Consider the following 21,607-nt stretch of genomic DNA (forward strand, 5'->3'; position numbering starts at 1 on the left):
ATTAAAATAATTTGAAAGAATGTATCAGAAGATTGAAATATAGAGGAATTTAAAAAGTATAGAATATAAAACATAATAAGGAATAAAGAATTTTAAAAATATATAATTGATTATGTATTACGTTTAGCTAGAGAAATTATGTTAATACGACAGACTTAATCTGCACTATAAAGCATAAAAAACGTTTTTTTTTACAAAAACTCACGAACTGTGAGCTCTGGCGTCATTAAATATATGCAGTATTTTCTTTGGCGTCAGATGCCTAATCAGATGTGAGAGTTGTGCGTGATTATTATGTTTTTGTGTCAAGTTTGGTTTCATAGAATTCATAAAATTAAAATTTCATTAAAAAAATCTAATAAAAATAAAATATATAGGTACCTCTGCTTTACTCATATCATGGACGATTAGTCAATAAATTGACACAGTTTTTCCTTGATAAACTTGTGATACTAAATGCGTCAGTAATCGTATTCACTTATTTAAACAAAGGTATATTTAAAAAAAATACTAGGTAGGTAGATATTCTCAGTATCACCTTGTTTAAATACAGCTAGAATAAAATCAGACGGTTGAGAGAAGTTGGAACCAAACGTTGCTTGAAATGACATTTTCTGTGTTTAGTGACCAGATATGAATAGCTAGGTAATTCCCAACCCAACCTTCCACTATCACATCTCCTTTCACTTCCACTCCCTGCAGCCTCACAACTTACTTCGGTTGAGGAAGCCTTAATCCCACTGGCTTTACATTAAGCCCACACATTTAGAATTTCCATCGACTCATAACTTATTTCTCTTGAAAACATGTTTTTCAAGTCTATATCTATCTATACATTTATAGATCCGAAGGGGTAATTATATGAAATTCTAATTATTATAGAAAAAAATCGCTATGTTCCGAAAAAAAAAATGTTTTGTGTTTCTTTAAAATGCAACTTAGGCATTTTTTTCGAGAAATTTTTGCTCTATTTTAAACGAGTCGTGTTAAATATTATATAATATAAATATTTTCATAATTTTCGCTTATTTTTTTTTAATATTAGCGTGCCGCTCTAATATTTATATTTACATATCTCCTTTTCAAACCATCTTCTTCTTCTTTTTGAAAGCTTACTACGGAACCTTAAAAATTAGGTTTTTGGTCTCATGCGGATAAGGGTGTCAATTTATGAACAGGTTGGCGAACTTGGGCATATTTACATAATGCAATACGAACCTAATCAATTATTCATAATCATAATAGTTCCCCAGATCGATGTATTCATTTTGCATGCTAATCCATTTGTTCATACTCAGATAGTCAGGCAGGTAGATACGTGGGTAGTACCCGCGCGGGCGTTGAACTCCGAGCATCAAGCAGTGAGCGTAGCCGCTCGCAGCACTCGGCTCACCGTTATGCGACTTTTTGGCCGGCTGGCCTTGAGAACGATGTCATGTTAACCGCAATACGCAAGATTCATCTTGATCTAGTGAGAAAGATACAGTTCTATCGAGTTTTGATCATATTTCAAATATCACGAGAGCTATGTCGAATTTGCCCATTTTATCAAGTTTTTGGAAAGCATGTTTACGAGAGATAGAAAAGCTGATAGATATATTGAAATAAAGGTAAATGCAGGAAACTACATTAATGGAGGACTGAACGCGGTTGGTGCTAGCCAAAAAATGTCCAAAGAAGCGAAGCTAGCAGTCCACAATGGAGTGCTGATACATACCCTGATATATGACAGTGACGCATGGAATTAGCAGAGAAACTAGACTGAATGCTGTGGAAATAAGATCTCTGAGGCGTGAATGTGGTAAAACCATGCATGATCATGTTAGAAATGCGGAGATTTGCAAAGAATGCAAGGCTGATGTAGACGTAATAAGTAAAAATAAGAAAGGGACGCTTAGGTGGTTTGGGCATGTAGAGCGAATGAACGAAGAATGGAGTGTAAGGAGAATATATGACGCTAATATGAATGGTAGGAGAGGTCGGGGACGCACTGTCAAAGACATGGCGCGATCAAGTGAACCAAATACTTGACTCAGGCCGTCCTCTCCTCCTAACCCTGCTGAGAAACAGCGTTATGGTTAGTTAGTTAGTTAATTGGCAAGTTTTAATTTTGAGAAAATGATTTTCTAGCGTAACCAAAAACCCCAAAAAAATTGTAAAATAATTTTTCAAAATAGAAAGATTATTTTATTAAGATAACCCAATTATGAAGAGGAATCGAAAAACCGACGAAGTCCTTTTAGAAGAAAGCTGCAGATATAATCGTACAAGATTGGAGTCAGACTTGGAAGAGATTAGATCTTGAACGGAGGGGAGGCAATTTTAGAAAAGGCTTGATAAAAGATGGGATATTTATTTAGAGAGGGACAGCCAAATAATAAATATATGATCTAAAGTTCCCACTTCTAGACTACACTATCTGAGACTAGTACTATCTGAGGAGTCGAGAACGTGAATTTAAAAAATGTGAGAAGGAACGGAACAATGTCCAGTTCTCATTCAAATAAGAGAGAAAATATATTTTTTTGAATAAATGAGGTAGTAGTTGAAACCAGGATTTTGGTGTGATAGTCCTTGTATTGAGGCATAGCCGGCTCCCTTGGATTGACTAGCAATGTACCAGTACTTTAGTAGATCAGCAACATCATCAGCTGTAGGCAGACTAATGGAACCTAAGGGCAAGCCAAATACTAAGTTTTGTTATCGCGCTTTCGGAGCATCTTGGCCGAAGGCTTGGAATAAACTCCCTCCGAAACTAAGATCCATAACAATTTCAACAGAATTTAGGTCTAAATTAAAAACTTACATTTTTTAAGCTGTCATACCCTTAAATTAAATATACCATTCCTGAGAGAAAGTCCAATTATATCCAATTTTCAAATTATGTCCCAAATCCTGTATCTAAATTTCGCTAATAAACAATTAGTTAATGTTAATTAAGTGTTAATCTTAAGTGACCTACCAGGTAAGTGTGGTACCTACTATATATTATCTCCTTATACAGGGTGTATCGGCAAGTACCCGACAAACTTTAACCAGCTATTCCTTAGCGCATTTGGAGTAAAAAATGTTATGGGCGCTTTGCTGTCCGGTAACATTTTTTTTTCCATTAAAAACAAAAAATAAATAAAAAATCCACACTCCGTCACTATCATTTGCATTGTTTCTCATGTTCAACAGCTGTTATTAGCAAGTGTGTCAAAAAGTGTCCTCGCTCTTTCGTACACACTAAATAATAATAGTTAAAAATTAGACGAATGGTGCCGTGCCATTTCGTTGTGATTGTAAAAGCGCGCCAACGTAGGTACGTACGTACATTATTCAACGAAACTCGAACAAAATATTGCCAGACGGGTTTTCAAACATTGACAAAGGATAAAACATTGGTGACATGTGGTGAAAATATGAATAGTAAATTTTTTAATAAAAAAAAATGTTACCAGACAGCAAAGTGCCCATAACATTTTTTACTCCAAATGTGCCAAGGAATAGCTGGTTAAAGTTTGTCGGGTACGTGCCGATTCACCCTGTATAGTTAGTAATAACATAGATAATTGTAGAAATGTATTATATATTTGTACCTTTAGGTGATTTTGCCCGTCGCTATACAAATCATTCAAATATTATTATTATTATTATTATTATTAGGTACTAGGCACGGGAAGGTACTTTATTAGTTGAATTCTCCACACAATCTGTTCCAATTTTGAAAATAACTCTTAAAGTCAAAGCAAGTCTGAGTACCAGAGCTCATTGAACCATAAGTATACATGACAGACACACAATCACCACAATAAAACCCCCGTTGTTATTTGAGGGAAACCTAAAATTTATTTCGAAAATAATTTTATTCATTGCGAACTTTTCGCAATCTTCACGCGAGATCATTAGAAAACGTTTGACTTATAATAAAAAAAGTAATTTGTGGGGAAATCGGCTAATATACCTACCAGGTGCTAATATTTAAGGCGACACAAGACTAATAATGGGGGGTGGCTTGAGGCTCACATTTTAATTAATTACGTAAAAATAATTTTTTTTTGGAGCGATCCCTACGGATGTAAGTTATTTATATGTTATGTGTTTAATAAAAACAGTACCTTTCCATTAAATTTTTTTATAAAAAATGGTTCGAAAATTTTATAAAACGTTTTTCATTTATAAAATTAGCGGTAAGCACCAGATTTTATTTTTATAGACGATGAATTAGTAACTTCCCGAGAGATCCCTTTAGAAACATTTGAAATTTTAGTATTAAGTTTATCAGAAATAATTAAAATAAACGCCACGGAACGATCTATTTTCAAGGCCTGCTAGGGAAAAATCGAGCGTAGGTCCGTCCATTACCCTGGGCCACGGGCCGAATATTCTTTTTTCTCGAATTCATTACTTATGTCGTTAAGATTCCCAATTAATTTTAGAGATTTGATATGTCAAATTCAACCGCAGGTCTGTCCAATATACCAGGGCCGCGCGTCACATATTTTTGTGCACGGCTGCTTCACTTACGCCGTTAAGATTCCGACTTTATTTTAGGGTATTGTCTCGTCTTAAAAAAAACTATTTGTCCGTAAAACAATTATTCCAACTTCAGTAAATAGTGAGTACGATAAAACAAAGTTTTAGTGGAGAAGTATTGCCTGTTCATATTTCGATTTGGTATCACGCACTGAACAGTCAACACCTAGAAATGTTCTATTCTGCAGGTTATTTCTTTGGTTTTATTATACCTATGGGACTTCTTGGTTTTCAGACACGCAAACCGCAAATTGTTTAAAATTTAAACAGCAGGTATTTTGATGTCGTGTTAGCAATTGAAGAATAGTTTATAGTATTGTGTACCTTTGCTAATTATTTAGGCAGATTAGTTTAATGCGGATAAATAAAATGTTGAAGGAATCAGAGCGCAGTGCAGATATTAAGTTCGGTGATTGTATTTTATATCAAGCTTTAAAACTTAGAATAAACTTTCACCTGAATTATGAACTTAACAGAATGAGGTTGTCTCCTACAACGGAATTTCGAGTTCTTTACAAATATATCATATTAATTAGAGCATGCCGAGGACAGAACTTTTAGAATTTTTGGAAAGCGCCGAATAGGCACGAAGGTTCCATCGAAGCCAGAGTCATGATAGCCTCACAGAAGCCTGACTGTTGAATTCGGCAGTCAGCTCTGGTCTGGAGCCCCAAAATACCTGACGACACCCTTGACTCTGCGCAGAAACGGGCGGTCCGTTTGATAGATTCCCTATCTTAGCAAGGTTTTTTATCCAGTTAAGAATTTTTCCTCATAAAACTCATTAATGTAACATAAAATCAGTCAATTAAATACAACCATCAGATGGTAATAGTAATAAGGCCAAATGAGCCGCAGTACTAGTCAGCTAGAAACATGAAAGGGTATTGTTATAAGCCCTAGCTAGTTAGAGGATTACGAAAGAATCCATAAAATCAAAAAAAAATCTTAACAAGCGGATTTCAATCTTTAGAGCACAGGCAGTCAGGTTGTTATGCTGTCCTTGTTATAACGGTATTATAATGGAAGATGCTCCAAAGAACTAGCGTCAGTGATCTCTTCGGCATCGGTGCATAAACGGTTGACATTTGTCAGATGAGAACGGGTCGCTTCTACGATTTGCCGGCCTCTGTGTTTCCTCACAATCTATACCATAGGTCTCTTCAAGACCCATGTTTACATCTCCCTCTCCTCGAAAAACTCTTAACACAGTATCCCCAGATATGACATAGGCCTTTATGGAAATTCTTTTCCTCAGGGCCTCCCGTATAAAGTTATGGGGAAAAAAAGAAAAAAAAATTTGGATGATTTGTATAGCGCTGTCTTTATGGAAAATCACCTCAAGGGCGCTTCGGACTTAAGGACCAGAGATATCAACCGTCAAAACGTCGAGATTTGAGGCCGGCCGGCCGAAAAGCGTGTGACGTCGCTATACATGCGCGGCAGTACTGCACCACTGCCACTCGAATATGAGACTTAACCAATGTTCACTTTGAATGCTTATAACATCAAAATATGAATTGTATTGTGTGTGACGTTACGAGACACATTTGCAAACATTTAACCAATGTTCACTTTGAATGCTTATAACATCGACATATGGATTGTATTGTGTGTAACGTCACGAGATACATTTGCATACATTTAACCAATGTTCACTTTGAAAGCCTATAACATCAAAATATGAATTGTATTGTGTGTGACGTCACGAGATACATTTGCATACATTTAACCAATGTTCACTTTGAAAGCCTATAACATCCAAATATGGATTGTATTGTGTGTGACGTCACGAGGTAGATTTGCATACATTTGACCAATGTTCACTTTGAAAGCAAAATAAGGGGAGGGTCACTGTCGACATCTGATTTAAAAAAAAAAAACTGTGTGCAAAGCCCTGGCAACGCCGGGAGTTCAGCTAGTTCTGAGTATAATATTGTAAATGCGAAAGTGTGATTTTTCGTTTTGTCTTATTTTCGCGTCTCGTGTTTTTTTTTTGCATAGGGATAGTTGAAAGACTGGAAAGTGTCAATGAATACTTTTCATGCGGGAAAAACATTTCATTCCGGTGGAAAATCTTTGTACAGTAATTTCTAAATAATACCACGAGAATGGAGCCGCACATAAAAGGTAGTAATTATAGTAAATTTAAATAAATAAAAATGTCTTTTTTTATGGTAAAGACGACTGTTCATTTATTGGTAATTTGCTAATGAACGGTGAAAATTGTGGATGTGACAAGGTTTTTGTAGGCCAGACAGAACGGACGGTCTCTAAAAGTATATCAGAAAATTTTCGAGCATGTAAACTCGGTCATCCTGACAAATCGGCAAAGGTCGAGCATTTAATTCTGCAGGGGTAGGCAGAAGGAACAGTCTGCACACAACTTTACTCTATCTTGGAACACTCCTTCATTTACATTATAAACCAGCCATTACTTTGGTTTTGTTCCTGAAGACCTAGGAAGACCCAAAACGCATGGAGCACACCTAATTATAAAAATTCCATTAAAAATATTATAACATGTGGGAAGTGTGATGGACACTGCAATGCTGTCGGAACCGTTGGCTTTAGCCAGAATTCTTTAGAAGGAGATAACGCAACACGGCATAATACCCAAAAAACAAACCATTTTAAAAACGGTGAAATTTGTTCACCTGGGTTCAAATCTGTGTTTTTATCCGCTCGTCCAATCGGAACGAGAGGTTACTGGCACATTATAATACGGTTCATTGCCAAACCGGTTTCCAATTTATAGCTGCAGGAAACATGTTCACCTATAAGTTATATTTTTTATTCATTGTAATATATTGTACGAGGGAAACTGGTGGATAATAATAATAACATACCATTTATAAAAATGGCAGTTTAGTGTCATTTCACTTCAAGTGCGCTTTAACTCTACATCACATTGGTTTCAATTTTGTTATGTAACTTTTTTTAAGAACATCTGTTTTAATTCCTATGTTGTTTTCTTGATTGAATGAAATGTAATACAGAAGGTGAAAATTAACCCACTTTCCGACATCCGATCAAACTGAAACTTGGCAGATACATTCGCGATGACAATGCATTATATAAAATTTTGGTGACACTCTTACATTTTTAAAAAATTGTACGAAGTTATATTTAAAAATTTACAACAGTTAAAATACGAAATAAATGTCGGTACTATCCTTAGGTAATAGCGATGACTCCAGTCTCTGGGGAGGAAGGTTCAATCCTCAGAAACATTTTTTTTTATTTAAAAAAAAGTTTTAAATGACATTTTAAAAGTTCACAGCAGTTTAAGAGCTAGTTCCTGGGGAGGAAGTTTCAATCCTCAAACTAAAGAACAAAACTTCTTTTTATTTGGTTACTAGGTGGTTCAAGAGAAGGCGCAACTAGGTCGAAAATTGAAAATAGATGTATTATTATTTTTTGTGAATTGAGCTTTCATTTCTAAGGGACGCTTAGATGTTTTGGGCATGTAGAGCGAATGAGCGAAGAAAGGAGTGTAAGGAGAATATATGACGAAAATGCGAATGGTAGAAGTCAGGGACGCCCGAGGAAGACATGGCACGATCAAGTGAATCAAATACTTGAGTCGGGCCAACTCAAGAGTCAGAATAATAGAAGAGTTTGTATGAGAAGAAGTATGAATGTGAATGACGTAAGAAGTGTGTGCCGAGACCGAGTTATTTTGCGGTCCGTCCTCTCTGCCTATCCCTGCGGGGAAACGGCATGATGGTTAGTAAGTTAGTTAGCTTTCGTTTTCAAGTAATTCGAGTCCGAGGCTTTAATGTCAAAGTTGCAAAAAATTGGTTGCAATGGGTTACAAAATTTTTTTTTTTGGTTTTTATGTAACGTAAATTTACTTGTTTCCCGCTTGTACCACTAGTTTCCGGACACCGTGTATAATAGTTTATTTTAAAACTGTTTTGTACCGTTATCAGTTTTTTAGCCATTGCATTGTTTAAGAAGGCACACGTCTCGGGTGCTCTAGTAAAAGAGAAAGTCTGAATAATTATTTCGACAATACTTTGTACGAGAAGTGATTTTGTAATGTAATAATAATAATACTTGGATGACTTGTATAGCGCCGTTTTTGTGCAAAAACACCTCAAGGGCGCTGTACAAACTTATAATACATTTCTACAGTGATCTATGTTATTACTTAACTATTTATGGAGAAAATATACAATTACAATACTTACCTGTTAGGTCACTTGAGATTAACACTTAATTAACATTATTAATGTACTAACATAGATTAATATCACGCCGTTTCTGCAGGGGTAGGCAGAAGGGACAGACTACAACTATATCTTGGAACACTCCTTCGTTTAAACTTACGCATTATCTCATACTTAAATCATCTGTTATTCAGCTTCTTGACATAAGCTGGATAAAGTATTTATTTACTGTGGCTCAATATTTCTGCTCAATCTTTCTGTGCTAATTTTAACTGTTAATAAACACAAGTTAACCCACGAACTGGCGATGCCTATGTGGGATTTTTTTGGTTAATCTGCTAAATGTATTATTCTTTACTTCTTAACTGTTAATATAAAAAAGTATTTCCTTTATTGTAAAATTATACCAATGTATGTACCAGAAAAATTATTAATAAAAAAAAATAGAGAAATAATAGGGTGTGTTGCTTTTACGTCCAACAGATGGTGCTGTTTAGAAAAAAAACATGTTCTTAATTGTTACAGTTATATAAAAATGTAATAAATATATAGGTATCTAAAACATGCGTATTCGAAGAACTATCAGAAATTTAAGATTTTGAAAATTAAACTTTTTAATTTGTTATTCTTTTATAATTTACATACATTTTACGTGGTGTAATATATTTTGAATTTAATTGGTGTATTCCCCATCTTCTTCTCCTTCCCACTACCTTCAGCCTCAAAACATACTCCAATTGGAGATGCCATAGTCCCACTGGCTCCAGACGGTTGGGAGCAGTTGGGACTCTTGTGCTATTTCATAAAAAGAGTATTATTCTCATTGATAGCAATGATTTTGGAGAATGTGTAACTTATTTTGTTCTGTCGTTACACAAGAAATTACACCTGGTCGTGCCATGTCTTTCTCGGGCGTCCACGGCATCTTCTACCATTCACTTATATATTCTCCTGACACTCCTTTCTTCATTCATTCGTTGTACACGTCCGAACATCTAATAGGCCAGTGCAATTAGCGCCAAAAAGGGGGTCGCGATCGAAGTAATTCCGGTAGTCCCAATTTTTTTTATATGTTATATAAACTGATCTCCTGATGTAAAATCTGAGTTTCCGACCTTGGCACACCTGTGCTCGCGCCGCCATTTTGAAAAAACTGGCCGAAATCGGGCCAAAATCTAGTTTTTCCAAAATATCTCATTCCCAATGCAAATTTTGGCAAAAGTTTTTTAACAAGTATAATAGAACATAAAATAACCTACAACTTTTGTGAAAACAAATTTCTACTATCTCGAATAGGTACCGAGGTAGAAAGTCGTAAAGGTGCGTATATTTTTGAAAAAACAAGTTTTTTGCGCGACTAGGTTTGGTTTTTTATAAATACCTCGTTTCCAGTGGAATTTCATGAAAATTTTATTGATACCAATTATGTAGAACATAAAATTTCAAAACAAACTGTTGATTTAAAATTTAAAATTTTGGTCAGGGATTTGGTCTGACATGACCATCGAACAAGCTCTGATGAGATCGATGAAAACATCTGGAGGTGTGGCCCAAGGACGGGGAATCACAGACAATTCCATCCTTCGTTGGACTGCTGGATTTGTTTATCTGCATAACATTTGTGAGGGTATCGAGTCATTATCGAGCAGTGGCACAATCGGGGATAGCAAAGTCACTTGTCACATGGCTTAAAAGATGGGGAAATTAGCTATGTCTAAAGTTATCAACCAGAACATTGGAAACCTACACTTAAAACGTAATGATGCGATAGTTTCTCTTGCGGCGGTGACCAGCAGTGTCAAAAATCAGGGTGTGACTATGGCAATAGATCCATTAATGCTATTCCATCGTATGTGTATTGCCAAAAAGTCTGAAAGTGAACTTAAAGAATATTTTCAATATGAACTTTCTCCTGTACCATTGTCTTTTTTCTCAGAGGAAGGCATGCGCAAAGGAACGAAGTCTATATTTTATTCATCATTCAACCCTCTACCAAATAATACAGAACTGGGAAGCAGTAAAATACACGCAATTGATGGAGGATATTTACTGCACAAAGTTGTATGGGGTCGTGCTTAACCCTTTTCAGTAATTTTCCAGCAATATGTCAGGTATGTACAAAATCATTATAGATCCAATGAAGTAGTGGTATTCGATGGATACCCAGATTCTATGGAAAATAAAAGCACTAAAGGGGTGGAAGGAGCACGGCGTGCCAGAGTTACAACTTCTGCTGAAGTTTTGTTTTTTGAAAGCATGCACCCACAAGTGCCACAGGAAAAGTTTCTGGGAAATGAGAAGAACAAGTCTCGTTTTATTTCCCTACTCAGAACCTCATTTGCACGATCCCACATAACGACAGTACAAGCTGAAGAGGATGCTGACGTTCTCATAGTGAACACAGCAAATTCGTTGTCATCTCAACATGATGTAGTCATAATCGTTGGTCAGGATATTGATCTGCTGGTACTCCTCGCAGCTCTCTCACCTCCCAACGTATATTACCAAAAAGTTGAAAAAGGTAAATCACCTAACGCGTTGTACTCGAACAAATGTTTTAAACACATTGAAATAGTTGAAAACATTTTATTCCTTCATGCCATAAGTGGTTGCGATACAACTGGAGCTCCGTTCGGTCAAGGCAAACACAAATTTTGTAATATTCTTCTCAAGAACCACTCAGTGAATGAACATGTTCGTGTATTTCAAGACCCAAAAGCAAAGACAGAAACAATCACTTTGGCTGCCGAACAACTATTTGCACTTTTGTGTGGCGGCAACGAGAAATCAAATTTCAAATTTGATGTACATCATTTTTGTCAAAGGAGTAAAAAAGAACAAATTAAATTTATCCAGGCTACCACCCACCAAAGATGCAGTCCAGCAACACGCTTCAAGAACATACTTGCAAGTGCAGACTTGGCTTGGTCACGATAAAGATCCGACTGAATGGGGGTGGAAAAAAGATGCTGTTGGGTTACTTACTCCAGTTACAATGTTGAAGGAAGCTGCACCTCAGGCCTTGCTGAACTTCATATCATGTCAATGCAAAAAAGGTTGCACTGGAAAGTGCACCTGCAGAATGTCGGGTTTGAAATGTTCCCTACTCTGCATTCATTGCAATGGCAACTCCTGCGAGAATGCTGTAGAAACCTTTGTTGATGACGATGACGAGGAATATGACGACCCAGTCGCCACAAATTTGGTTGATAAGACAGATGAAAAAGCTATTCAGGGTCAGAAGTAAGAAACTATAGTCAAGGGCTCGTACTTCTGTCTAAACTGATCTACCATTAATTTTATTTTTTGTTTTGCTGATAACTTAACTAATAAAGAAAAGAATGTCAATAAATGTTAATTTTAGGAAAATACCATTTTTTTATCTTTTTTATGTACCTTATCATCTTAATTGTATTAATAATCTTAAATGTATGTTGTGATTACGTTGATAGGCATGTCAGACCAAGCTGCGAGCACAAATGTAGTGGCTTGGCCTATTTTAGTGGTCTTCCCATTGGGAATGTATGGCGACCGATATGCTGAAATAGTCTATCTTCTATATTTTTAGCTAGGTCTGACACAGGCATGACGATTGTTGTCAACGTATATGTTCTTAGAACAATAATTGTTAAAGAAAAATAAAATCAAGGAATGCCAAGTTTAAAACACATAACCTCTGTTTCAATTTTTTGCCTGGTTTTGGTGGATTAGAGTTTGGATACGTAATAGAGATAAAAAATATAAATTATATACCTATTTCTTTAACGAAATTTTATTTTCTACAAAATTATTATCAATAATTTTTTCACAAAATTGTACTGGAAACGAGGTATTTATAAAAAACCAAACCTAGTCGCGCAAAAAACTTGTTTTTCAAAAATATGCGCACATTTACGACTTTCTACCGCGGTACCTATTAGAGATAGTAGAAATTTGTTTTTACAAAAGTTGTAGGTTATTTTATGTTCTATTATACTTGTTAAAAAACTTTTGCCAAAATTTGCATTGGAAATGAGATATTTGGGAAAAACTAGATTTTGGCCCGATTTCGGCCAGTTTTTTCAAAATGGCGGCGCGAGCACAGGTGTGCCAAGGTCGGAAACTCAGATTTTACATCAAGGGATCAGTTTATATAACATATAAAAAAATTGGGACTACCGGAATTACTTCGATCGCGAATCGCTAATTGCACTGGCCTATAAGCGCTCCTATCTTAATCTTATTGACTACGCTTATCTCAGTCTTGCAACATTTTCAGATCTCTGCATCAGCGAGTTCATTTCTACAGCATTCAGTCCACTTTCATTCTTCCTCTGATATATTTTGCCATTCCTTGCTGCCGTGTATTGGGGTCGGTATCAATCATAAATAATTAATGTACCCCTTGTCTTATGGAGTAACTGTACAATGCGCCAGTTAGCCCTTGACTGATAGATTATCATAAATAATGTTAAAAATTGTTCGAAATAATTTATAGATGTCTAGCTAACTGACAACTGGTATGAATATTGCGGTGTTAAAAATGCCAAATGGCTATAATTCGAAATGCAAACATTTTTATCGATATTCGTGAATGTCAATTCGAATTCAATTATCGGAAAATTGCGAAGAATTATTCACAAATACACACCTAATAGTGCAAATATTAAAACATTATTTATTTATTAAAGGACAATGTCCGATTACACGAAGGATAAAGGATACAAGCCACTCGAGAGATTTTACGCACATTATGGCATGGATGTTTGCAAAAACGTTTTGAGCGATTGTGCCAAATTTATAAAACCTAAAAATATGGCAAATCTATATTCATTAGCTCTAAACCGCAGTAAGCTATGTGGATTCATTAGCATACTGCGGTTTAAAGCAAATGAATCCACATAGATTTGCTATATAAACGGCGAAATAGGGCAAATTATGTGGATTCGTTAGCTTTAAACCGCAGTAAGCAGTTCATTACGTTTCGGTATTAATAATTTGGGAATGATATAAATGAAATAATATGGTAAATAAGATAACCAACCGCTCGAGTGGTTATAGGATAAAAACAACTAAAAATATAACTATGACAAAAAAAAGGCACGAAAAACAGTAAAAACAATGTCAAATCAAGACAGGAACAAAGTTTTGATGAATTCACCACTTCTGTTATAGTTTTTTAAAACTTCAATTTCAATAAAACTACTTGGATTACTTGCGTAATGACTGACAAAGATCATGAATCATTAAGGACAAGTTGTTTCGGAGAATTTAAAAAATTCATCAGATTTCAACGTTCATTTTCGGATTTTTTGAAAGTCCTATTCAAGTTCTGTTATTATATAATTATAGGTTAGTTGCTTGAAAGAACTGAAATAATAACAGAAGTTGAAAAATCTTTCACAGAACTTGAAAATCAACATTGAAATTTGAAGAATTTTTCGAATTCTAAGATTCAAGGTCCTGACTTGAGTTGACAAGTCTGGCCATTCTGGACATTGGTGAATGGTATAAATAAAATTTGTGAAGTGTTGATTGAGGAAAAGCAATTCAATATATAATATATATTCAGAGTCTAAGGGAAGGGATATTGAAAGGGATGAATTGCAACAGAGTGGGTAAGTCAAATCATACAATTAATAATTTTGAAAATGCAGTTTTTTAATTAATAATTTTTAAAAGAAATAAAAGCAATCTCGTGAAAAACCTGACAATATTTAAATCCCTTCGACTGCCATCATTATAAGCGAAAAATGTTGCTTGTGCAATGATGAAGGTACTAGCCGGGGAACCCGTGTCTTTGGACAGCTCAAATAAATATTATCCGATATTTACATTCAACGTTAAGGCAACCAACTGAAATTAAAAACATATCTGATCTTATCTTAAATTAACTTAACTTATCTTCAAAATCAAAAATCTACCAGAAAATATATAAATATATTTTTACAAATTATATCCGGTTATCTTTAGTTATCGGTGCAAAAATTACAATTTTAATATGGTAAAAGTAACCAAATTTATTGAAATTTCCCAATTAAATAAACCCAGTTAGGATTGCATTACAAATTATTATAAGCATTAATTATTCGCCTGAAATATCGATACGAATTGAAAATATCTCCTGAATAAAATTAAATGCCGCTGACGGGAATTGAACCCACACCTTCTGGTGTCCGTTCAGGTGCTCTGGACCACTGAGATACATCGGCTTATTCCCAACCCGCCGAATAATTCAATATGTGCAAGTATTTCAATCGACAATTAATGCTTATTACATTTTTTCACCTGTAGACAACCAAATTTATTTTTGTTTGAAAGGCTTTGTTAGTGCTGAATTTTCCACTAGACGGCGTGAAATATTTTGACTTCTCAAATATTATTACGATTTTTTTTAATGTTTATAGGACAAGGTTTTTATGCATAGCACAAAGGATAAAAAAATATTTTTTCATAAAATATCCTTTGTGCTATGCATAAAAACCTTGTCTTATAAAGATTAGTTTATCATTAAAAAAATAATAATACATGAATGCATTCGTTTGTTCATCTGAATCAGATGTTTAAATAGCAAAGTCATCAACAATCAAACTAACCTAAATAAAAGTCCGATATCTAGGTTGTTCCCTATTGCAAAGAGCACTCTCTTCTCAACCCCCAATCTACTGATTTTTCAGGAGGCAGGGGTATTTAGCTCAATTTTTTTGCAACCCCTAGTGAAAGCTTAATTTATTGTTAACACATGTTACTTGTAGAATTTAGAACAGTATTATACCCCGAAGAATCTACGGTTGTAGCGAAAACCGGTCGGCATTAACTATAAAAAAATAAAAGTTATTTTTACGTTTTATTGTTTTATTTAGATTTTTTTACATTTATTAATCGATTCTGATTTCATTATTAAATCATGTCAAAATACTATATTTATATTACTCATTGTTCATAAACAAAATCACGGGATGTAGCATGAAAACTGAATTTTAACAACAATTTGATCAAAAGCTTAAAAGGGCAGAATGTCAATAGTTAAAAATTAAACGGATCGTCGATTTGACGGTCATCAAATAATGTGCTCACATTAGATTGATGGATGCTTTGTATTTTTAAATATATCTATTTGAATTACACTTTTGTTTTCAGTAATAAATGAATTCATATCTTGGAAGCGGAAATTAATCCATTTCCCGACATACGATCGAGCTGAAACTCGGCAAATATACTCATTTTCAATGACAATGCACTCTATCAACTAGGTAATTACGTACTGACAGACCGACATATGCGCAGAAATCGGATGACAATACAGCAGTTCATATGCGTAATAAATATCGGCTCTACCCGATCAGCATTTTGCGGAGATGGTAGAGTTGTCGACTCCAGAAAGTTCACTCCTGCATCCACCCAATTTAAAAAAAAAAGTTTTAAAAGACATTTTAAATTAGACGTTATTTTAAAAATACTCTGTTTTCTAAAGGTTGATTTTTTTAACGAGCTAAACGTCATCAACGTTGTCACTCAGCACAAATTCCGCGAATATGTTTTATTTTCGACAAAGCACGAAAATTATTGAAAACAAAAAACAACTAAATTAATATTTTGGGTGTGCGCCCATTTATGAATAGGTAGTAAGAACTTTGAGTAATTTCCGTCAGAAAGCAACACTAAATTAAATAAATTTACGTCAGTCAATAATATTTCTTGACGGGAGAAGGCGGGGCTATTGTTAAATTATCAACATCAAGAAGGTCGCTGCTGTTGAACGACTTTAATATTTCCATTAAAACTAGTAAATACCCTAAAATAAAGTCGGAATCTTAACGACGTAAGTGAAGAAGCCGTACACAAAAATATGCGACGCGCGGCCCTAGTGTATTGGACAGACACAAGGTTTAATTTGCCCTAGCAAATCTCTAAAATAAATTGGGAATCTTAACGACATAAGTAATGGAGTCGTATACAAACAATATGGGGTTTCTTTTAATTGTTATTTTTATTTTTCTTCCTAGCTCCTAAAATCTTTAACCTTAGGTATACCTGAAAACCTAAGAACCGTGAGTAAACCCCATTCCTTTAAAAAACCAATTACGAAATAAGTCCTTATACACGGAATACATTACAACTACAATACCCATTGATTCTACACTCTATAAATTTAATCACCTTTCAGACAAAACATAAGATATCTTTATTTCCTAACTTAGCGGTATAGTATGTACATAATTAATTAGTGTGATTTATTTACTAATAATTTCTCAAATTATTCATCATCTTATAATTCTCTAACTTATCCATCCTCTTCTTGCAACCCAAACTAGCTATACATTATTTTTATTTTTTAAATTATAGTAATGTATAGATTCTATGTCCGCAAACTGTAAAATTCACCCGCCATAACACAGGCTCATCCCTAGCATAGAGAGTGAAATATCACAAAAAACCACATGTACTCTCTAAATTATTAATCGATTCTGTTATTCAGTAGATGAGCAAACGCATCCGCCACCAAGATCTGAATCGCTATATATTTTTCAACTTCTCTTCGAATACGATTAAGAACGGGAAGCTTTGATGGTTTGGGCTTGTATAGCAAATGAACGAAGAAAGGAGTGCAAGGAGCATATATGTCGCGAATGTGAATGGTAGGAGAAGTCGGGGACGCCCGAGGAAAACATGGCACTATCAAGTGAACCAGATACTTCAGTCAGGCCATGTCAAGAATCGGAATAACAGAAGATTATGCATGGGACGATGTTTGAATGTGAATGAGGCAAGGAGTGTGTGTCAAGACCGAGTTGTTTGGCGAATGGCGTGATGGATAGTTCATTAGTTAGATAAGGAATCTTAGAAACACTGAAAGTAAATGTCATCGATTCTTCTTTAAAATCCACGCCTATTACCTATTCGTGTAAAGGGCCACCAGTAACCGGAATACAAAGAGAATCCGGAAGGTCACAGTCGTAATAATAAACATTTCCTTCCGTTACCTTTAGCGGACCTTTATAAGTTGGACGCGCCCGCGAATTAAACGGACTAACTACTGACATTTGTCAACATGATGTTGCGATAAATGATTATATGTAGGTAATTACAAACAAAATATTTTGTTGAGGTACAGATAATTACAGCCGTAATCGTCACCACGACTTGTTCAAGATACCACATTGCGGAAAAGATGTTCTAGCACAACATAACACGACATGAAGGATGGTGCTATTGAATGAAATATCTAAAGCAGTAGTTATATTTGATTATTCTTTAGAATTTTTTTTTTCTTTACATAGATGATTCATCTGTCGTACAAAAAAACAAGTAAGTTTTGCTAAACGAATTTACACAAATACTCATTCATAGAATAATTAATATAACGCGTATAGTAGACCCTCTCATCCCTGCATCTCATCACAAAATCACCTGCGAAAGACAACATTTCAGAATTGAAACTTTGCTTGAAATTTCTTGATCATATTTGAATAACCTTAACATTCTCACCCTTCCTCTCTCAATATCCATCCCTTTCCAAGTCCAATAAGCCTAACATCATCAAATATGGACCGTCGTCTGACAAGTTCTGGATAGTTGTGTGGTAAGCTTCACATAAACGAGAAAATAATCGTGGAGGAGGAATTCCATTACTTTCTCAACGACTTTTTGATAAATTGAATATCCTCAAATATGGTATCTCTCCCAACTCAACATAAAGCCATGCCATTATTTGCAATAATAAATAAAAATGGATGTATTTATCCAAGATGCTATCTATTTTACAATTAAATTCGGGTAGAATCTTGCAATCACGTATAAAGATAGCAGACAAAAAATATGCGTTAAGAAAATGAAGATAATGTTGGTAGTTTTTAGTCGAAGTGTGATACAGTTTAAAATGACCTAAGGAAATAGGGCCGGATTAGCTGAACGGTCAGAGCAAAGTCCTGGTTCAATTTTAAGATGCAAACAAATCATTTTCTGTTTCACATTTTTCGTTTGAGAGTTATTAATACTATCTTCGACGATTAAATATTAAATTAGAGGTTTTACTGAATAAGTTATATATAATTCATTAAAAAAAGACTTCCAATATTGCACGCTTTGTTAAATTGTAAAGACTAATCTCCACACCCAAATCCCACCAATTCTATAACCTATTGTGTAATTATAATTTCGGCTGTTCGTAATCTTCAAACCCAATCAACTCAGGTTTGTTTAACAGCCATAGGAATGGTCCTTCTCGTGTTTATCAGATTTATGGTAAGCGATCGCAGGAACCATCATGGCTCAAAATAGACCGGAATATTTATCAATAGTAACGACATACTCTAATCTTTGAGAGTGCTTTCTGAAGTCGTAATGGTGTGATTGAATGCTTATTCAATGGTGATTTTGGAATTTGCCTAATACAATAATGTACCTAAATAATTGGAAAACACCGGGGTTTTTTAAATCCTTAACTACCGGCTGCTCCCTGATTTCGACACTAATTTTTCTTATTGATTACTGGTCGGTTGCTGTCTCTGGTTTCCGGAACTTTGGAGTCGGTTGTAAGGCGAGCGCCTGGCTGTTGAGAGCCAGAAGAGAGGTATTTGAGGTTAAATATAAAACACATGATTTGAGTTTTGCAAACAATTGATAACAATATTTTGTTCAAAATGATTTGACGCATTTGCTTTATAAGCGTAGAGAAAATGACCCGGCAATTTTTATATAAATAATTCAAGGTTAAGCGAGAGAGTGAGACACAGACAAAAAATGTAATAAGATGTAAATTTATTTTATTGAAATGCCTTTAGCCTTTAATTATAAAATCTACACCAATTAGTTAATTCAAAGTATATTGTAAGAACCACATTAAACAAGAGAAAGTATAATAGTATGTAAGTTATAATAAGCACATTTTTTATGATTTATTAACTTCAAACTAGATATTCCTATTCAAGACATAAACGATACTTTTTTTTCTAAGAAAAGTTCTTCTAAACAAGTTATCACTTTTTTTTTTTTTTTTTTTTTTTTGTTTTTTGTTTTTGGGGTATTATCACTTTAGTAAATTATCACTATTATTCAGTATTATCACTTCGGTAAGTTATCACTTCGTGAAGGCATAATTAATTTTATTAAAAAGACAAATAACTTAGTTTACATCACTTCATTTTTATATACAAAATCTACATGTTTCGCTTTTAGGAGTATACATTGTACAATGAGTGTAAATTTACTACCACTGATGAAGCGAAATATGTAGATTGTGTTTATAAAAATAAAGTGATGTAAACTAAATTATTTGTCTTTTTAATAAAATAAACCATATATTCTAATTAAATACGCTTAAAAATACATTCCGTACAAAAATATGCAAACATTTTAATTAATATAATTTTTTACTCCGATTTAGACTATTGTGAACCCCTGCACCTCATTGCCTTCACTCCGATCTAGACTGTTGTGTACTCCTGCACCTCATCGCTTTCCCTCCGATCTAGACTGTTGTGAACTCCTGCACCTCATCGCCTTCACTCCGATCTAGACTGTTGTGAACTCCTGCACCTCATCGCTTTCACTCCGATCTAGCTGTTTTGAACTCCAGCACCTCATGGCTTTCAAGTACCAAATAGAGCAACCATGAAAAATATATTTTTATAACGGGAAAAACTATCACATACATACAACTATTCCCCGCCTTCATACACATGGAAACAAATTCACCTCAAATATCGACATATTTAATATAAGTTTACCTGTGTTAAAAGATACCTGAATGATATTTTTATGTAGGATAATATTATTATTTTGGAGCATCGCATAGCATTTTTACATTTTTCTTGTTGTACACTTGTAAGTTGGTTAGTAAGTTGGTCGGTAATTCCGCAGTAAAAATATTTTTTTTTTTTTTTTTACAGTATTACCGCACAAGAGTCCCAACTGCTCCCGTCTGGAGCCAGTGAGACTATGGCATCCCCAATTGGGGTATGATGTGAGGCTGAGGGTATTGGGGAGGGGAGGGAGATGGGGAAGAGGAAGGTGGGGAAGTACCTGGCTATTCAGATCTGGTCACCAAACACGGCTAAAGCCATTTCAAGCAACGTTTCAATTCTGAATGGTGGTCTTACACCAGGGCGATACTGAGAGTATCTTCCACTCTGGAACGTGCCGCAAATATACTATATATTATTTTAATTAATTAATTGTGAAATAACACAAATTAATCAAATAAAATTTATTTGCGCACGCCGGGTTCGAACCCGCGACCTTCGGATCTGTAGTCAAAAGCGTATACCACTAGACCACGCCGGCCGTCAAATTTGTAAAAACAGTAAATTTTCTTACCTGCATCAGTTCCGACATTAAGCCATTGACTAGAAACTTTTGTTCATTCACCATCTCCTGGGATGCTCTGTCTTCTCTAGGACCTGAAACATATAATAAAGTTATAAAATAGGCAACACACTCCCTTCGGTGTTTCATCCCTCCTACAACAGTAACTAAGCCTAACTCATTAATCTCCTTAAAAACCGCTTCATGCAGCATCTCCGAACATCTCCTTTACGAAGCTGGTATAAGTTAAAACCACTCGGGTCACGTTAAAATCTACACCTCTGCCTTGGTTTCCCGTACTTGCAAATATAACCCCGCCAAATATCAGTCGAGAGATTGCAACACTGAAGGAATACAAGAAGGTGCTGCAAAAAAGTGCAATACCTTTGGACGATGATGTCGTCCCCATCCTGCATGCCACTTGAAGTCGAAAACCCTTTTGGATGAAATATAAGTAGACATTTCAGTGGCAATCGGAAGACGTGAGAATTGCCCATCTCCGATTATCACTGACTCGTAAATTCTGGTCCGCCATCAATAGGATAAGGTCCTCCTAAGGCCGCTGTATCAACAAGATGCACAGGTGGGGCCTCAAAGAGGCGGCGATGTGTGCTTGCGGTGCGATTCAG

General features: G+C 35.1%; 1 protein-coding gene across 1 annotated transcript in view; it reads right to left on the reverse strand.

Moving 5' to 3' along the window:
- LOC149413494 (uncharacterized) overlaps positions 1 to 21,607 on the reverse strand; it is a 117,987-nt gene that overhangs the window by 9,760 nt on the left and 86,620 nt on the right. The window contains exon 5 of the mRNA XM_089644621.1: positions 20,991 to 21,073. Coding sequence (XP_089500747.1) covers positions 20,991 to 21,073 — 83 coding nt within the window. The remainder of the gene's footprint in view (positions 1 to 20,990; positions 21,074 to 21,607) is intronic.

This window comes from Hesperophylax consimilis, chromosome 21 (assembly GCF_061612785.1).
Source record: "Hesperophylax consimilis isolate HC1 chromosome 21, BYU_Hcon_1.0, whole genome shotgun sequence".
Lineage (NCBI taxonomy): Eukaryota > Metazoa > Arthropoda > Insecta > Trichoptera > Limnephilidae > Hesperophylax > Hesperophylax consimilis.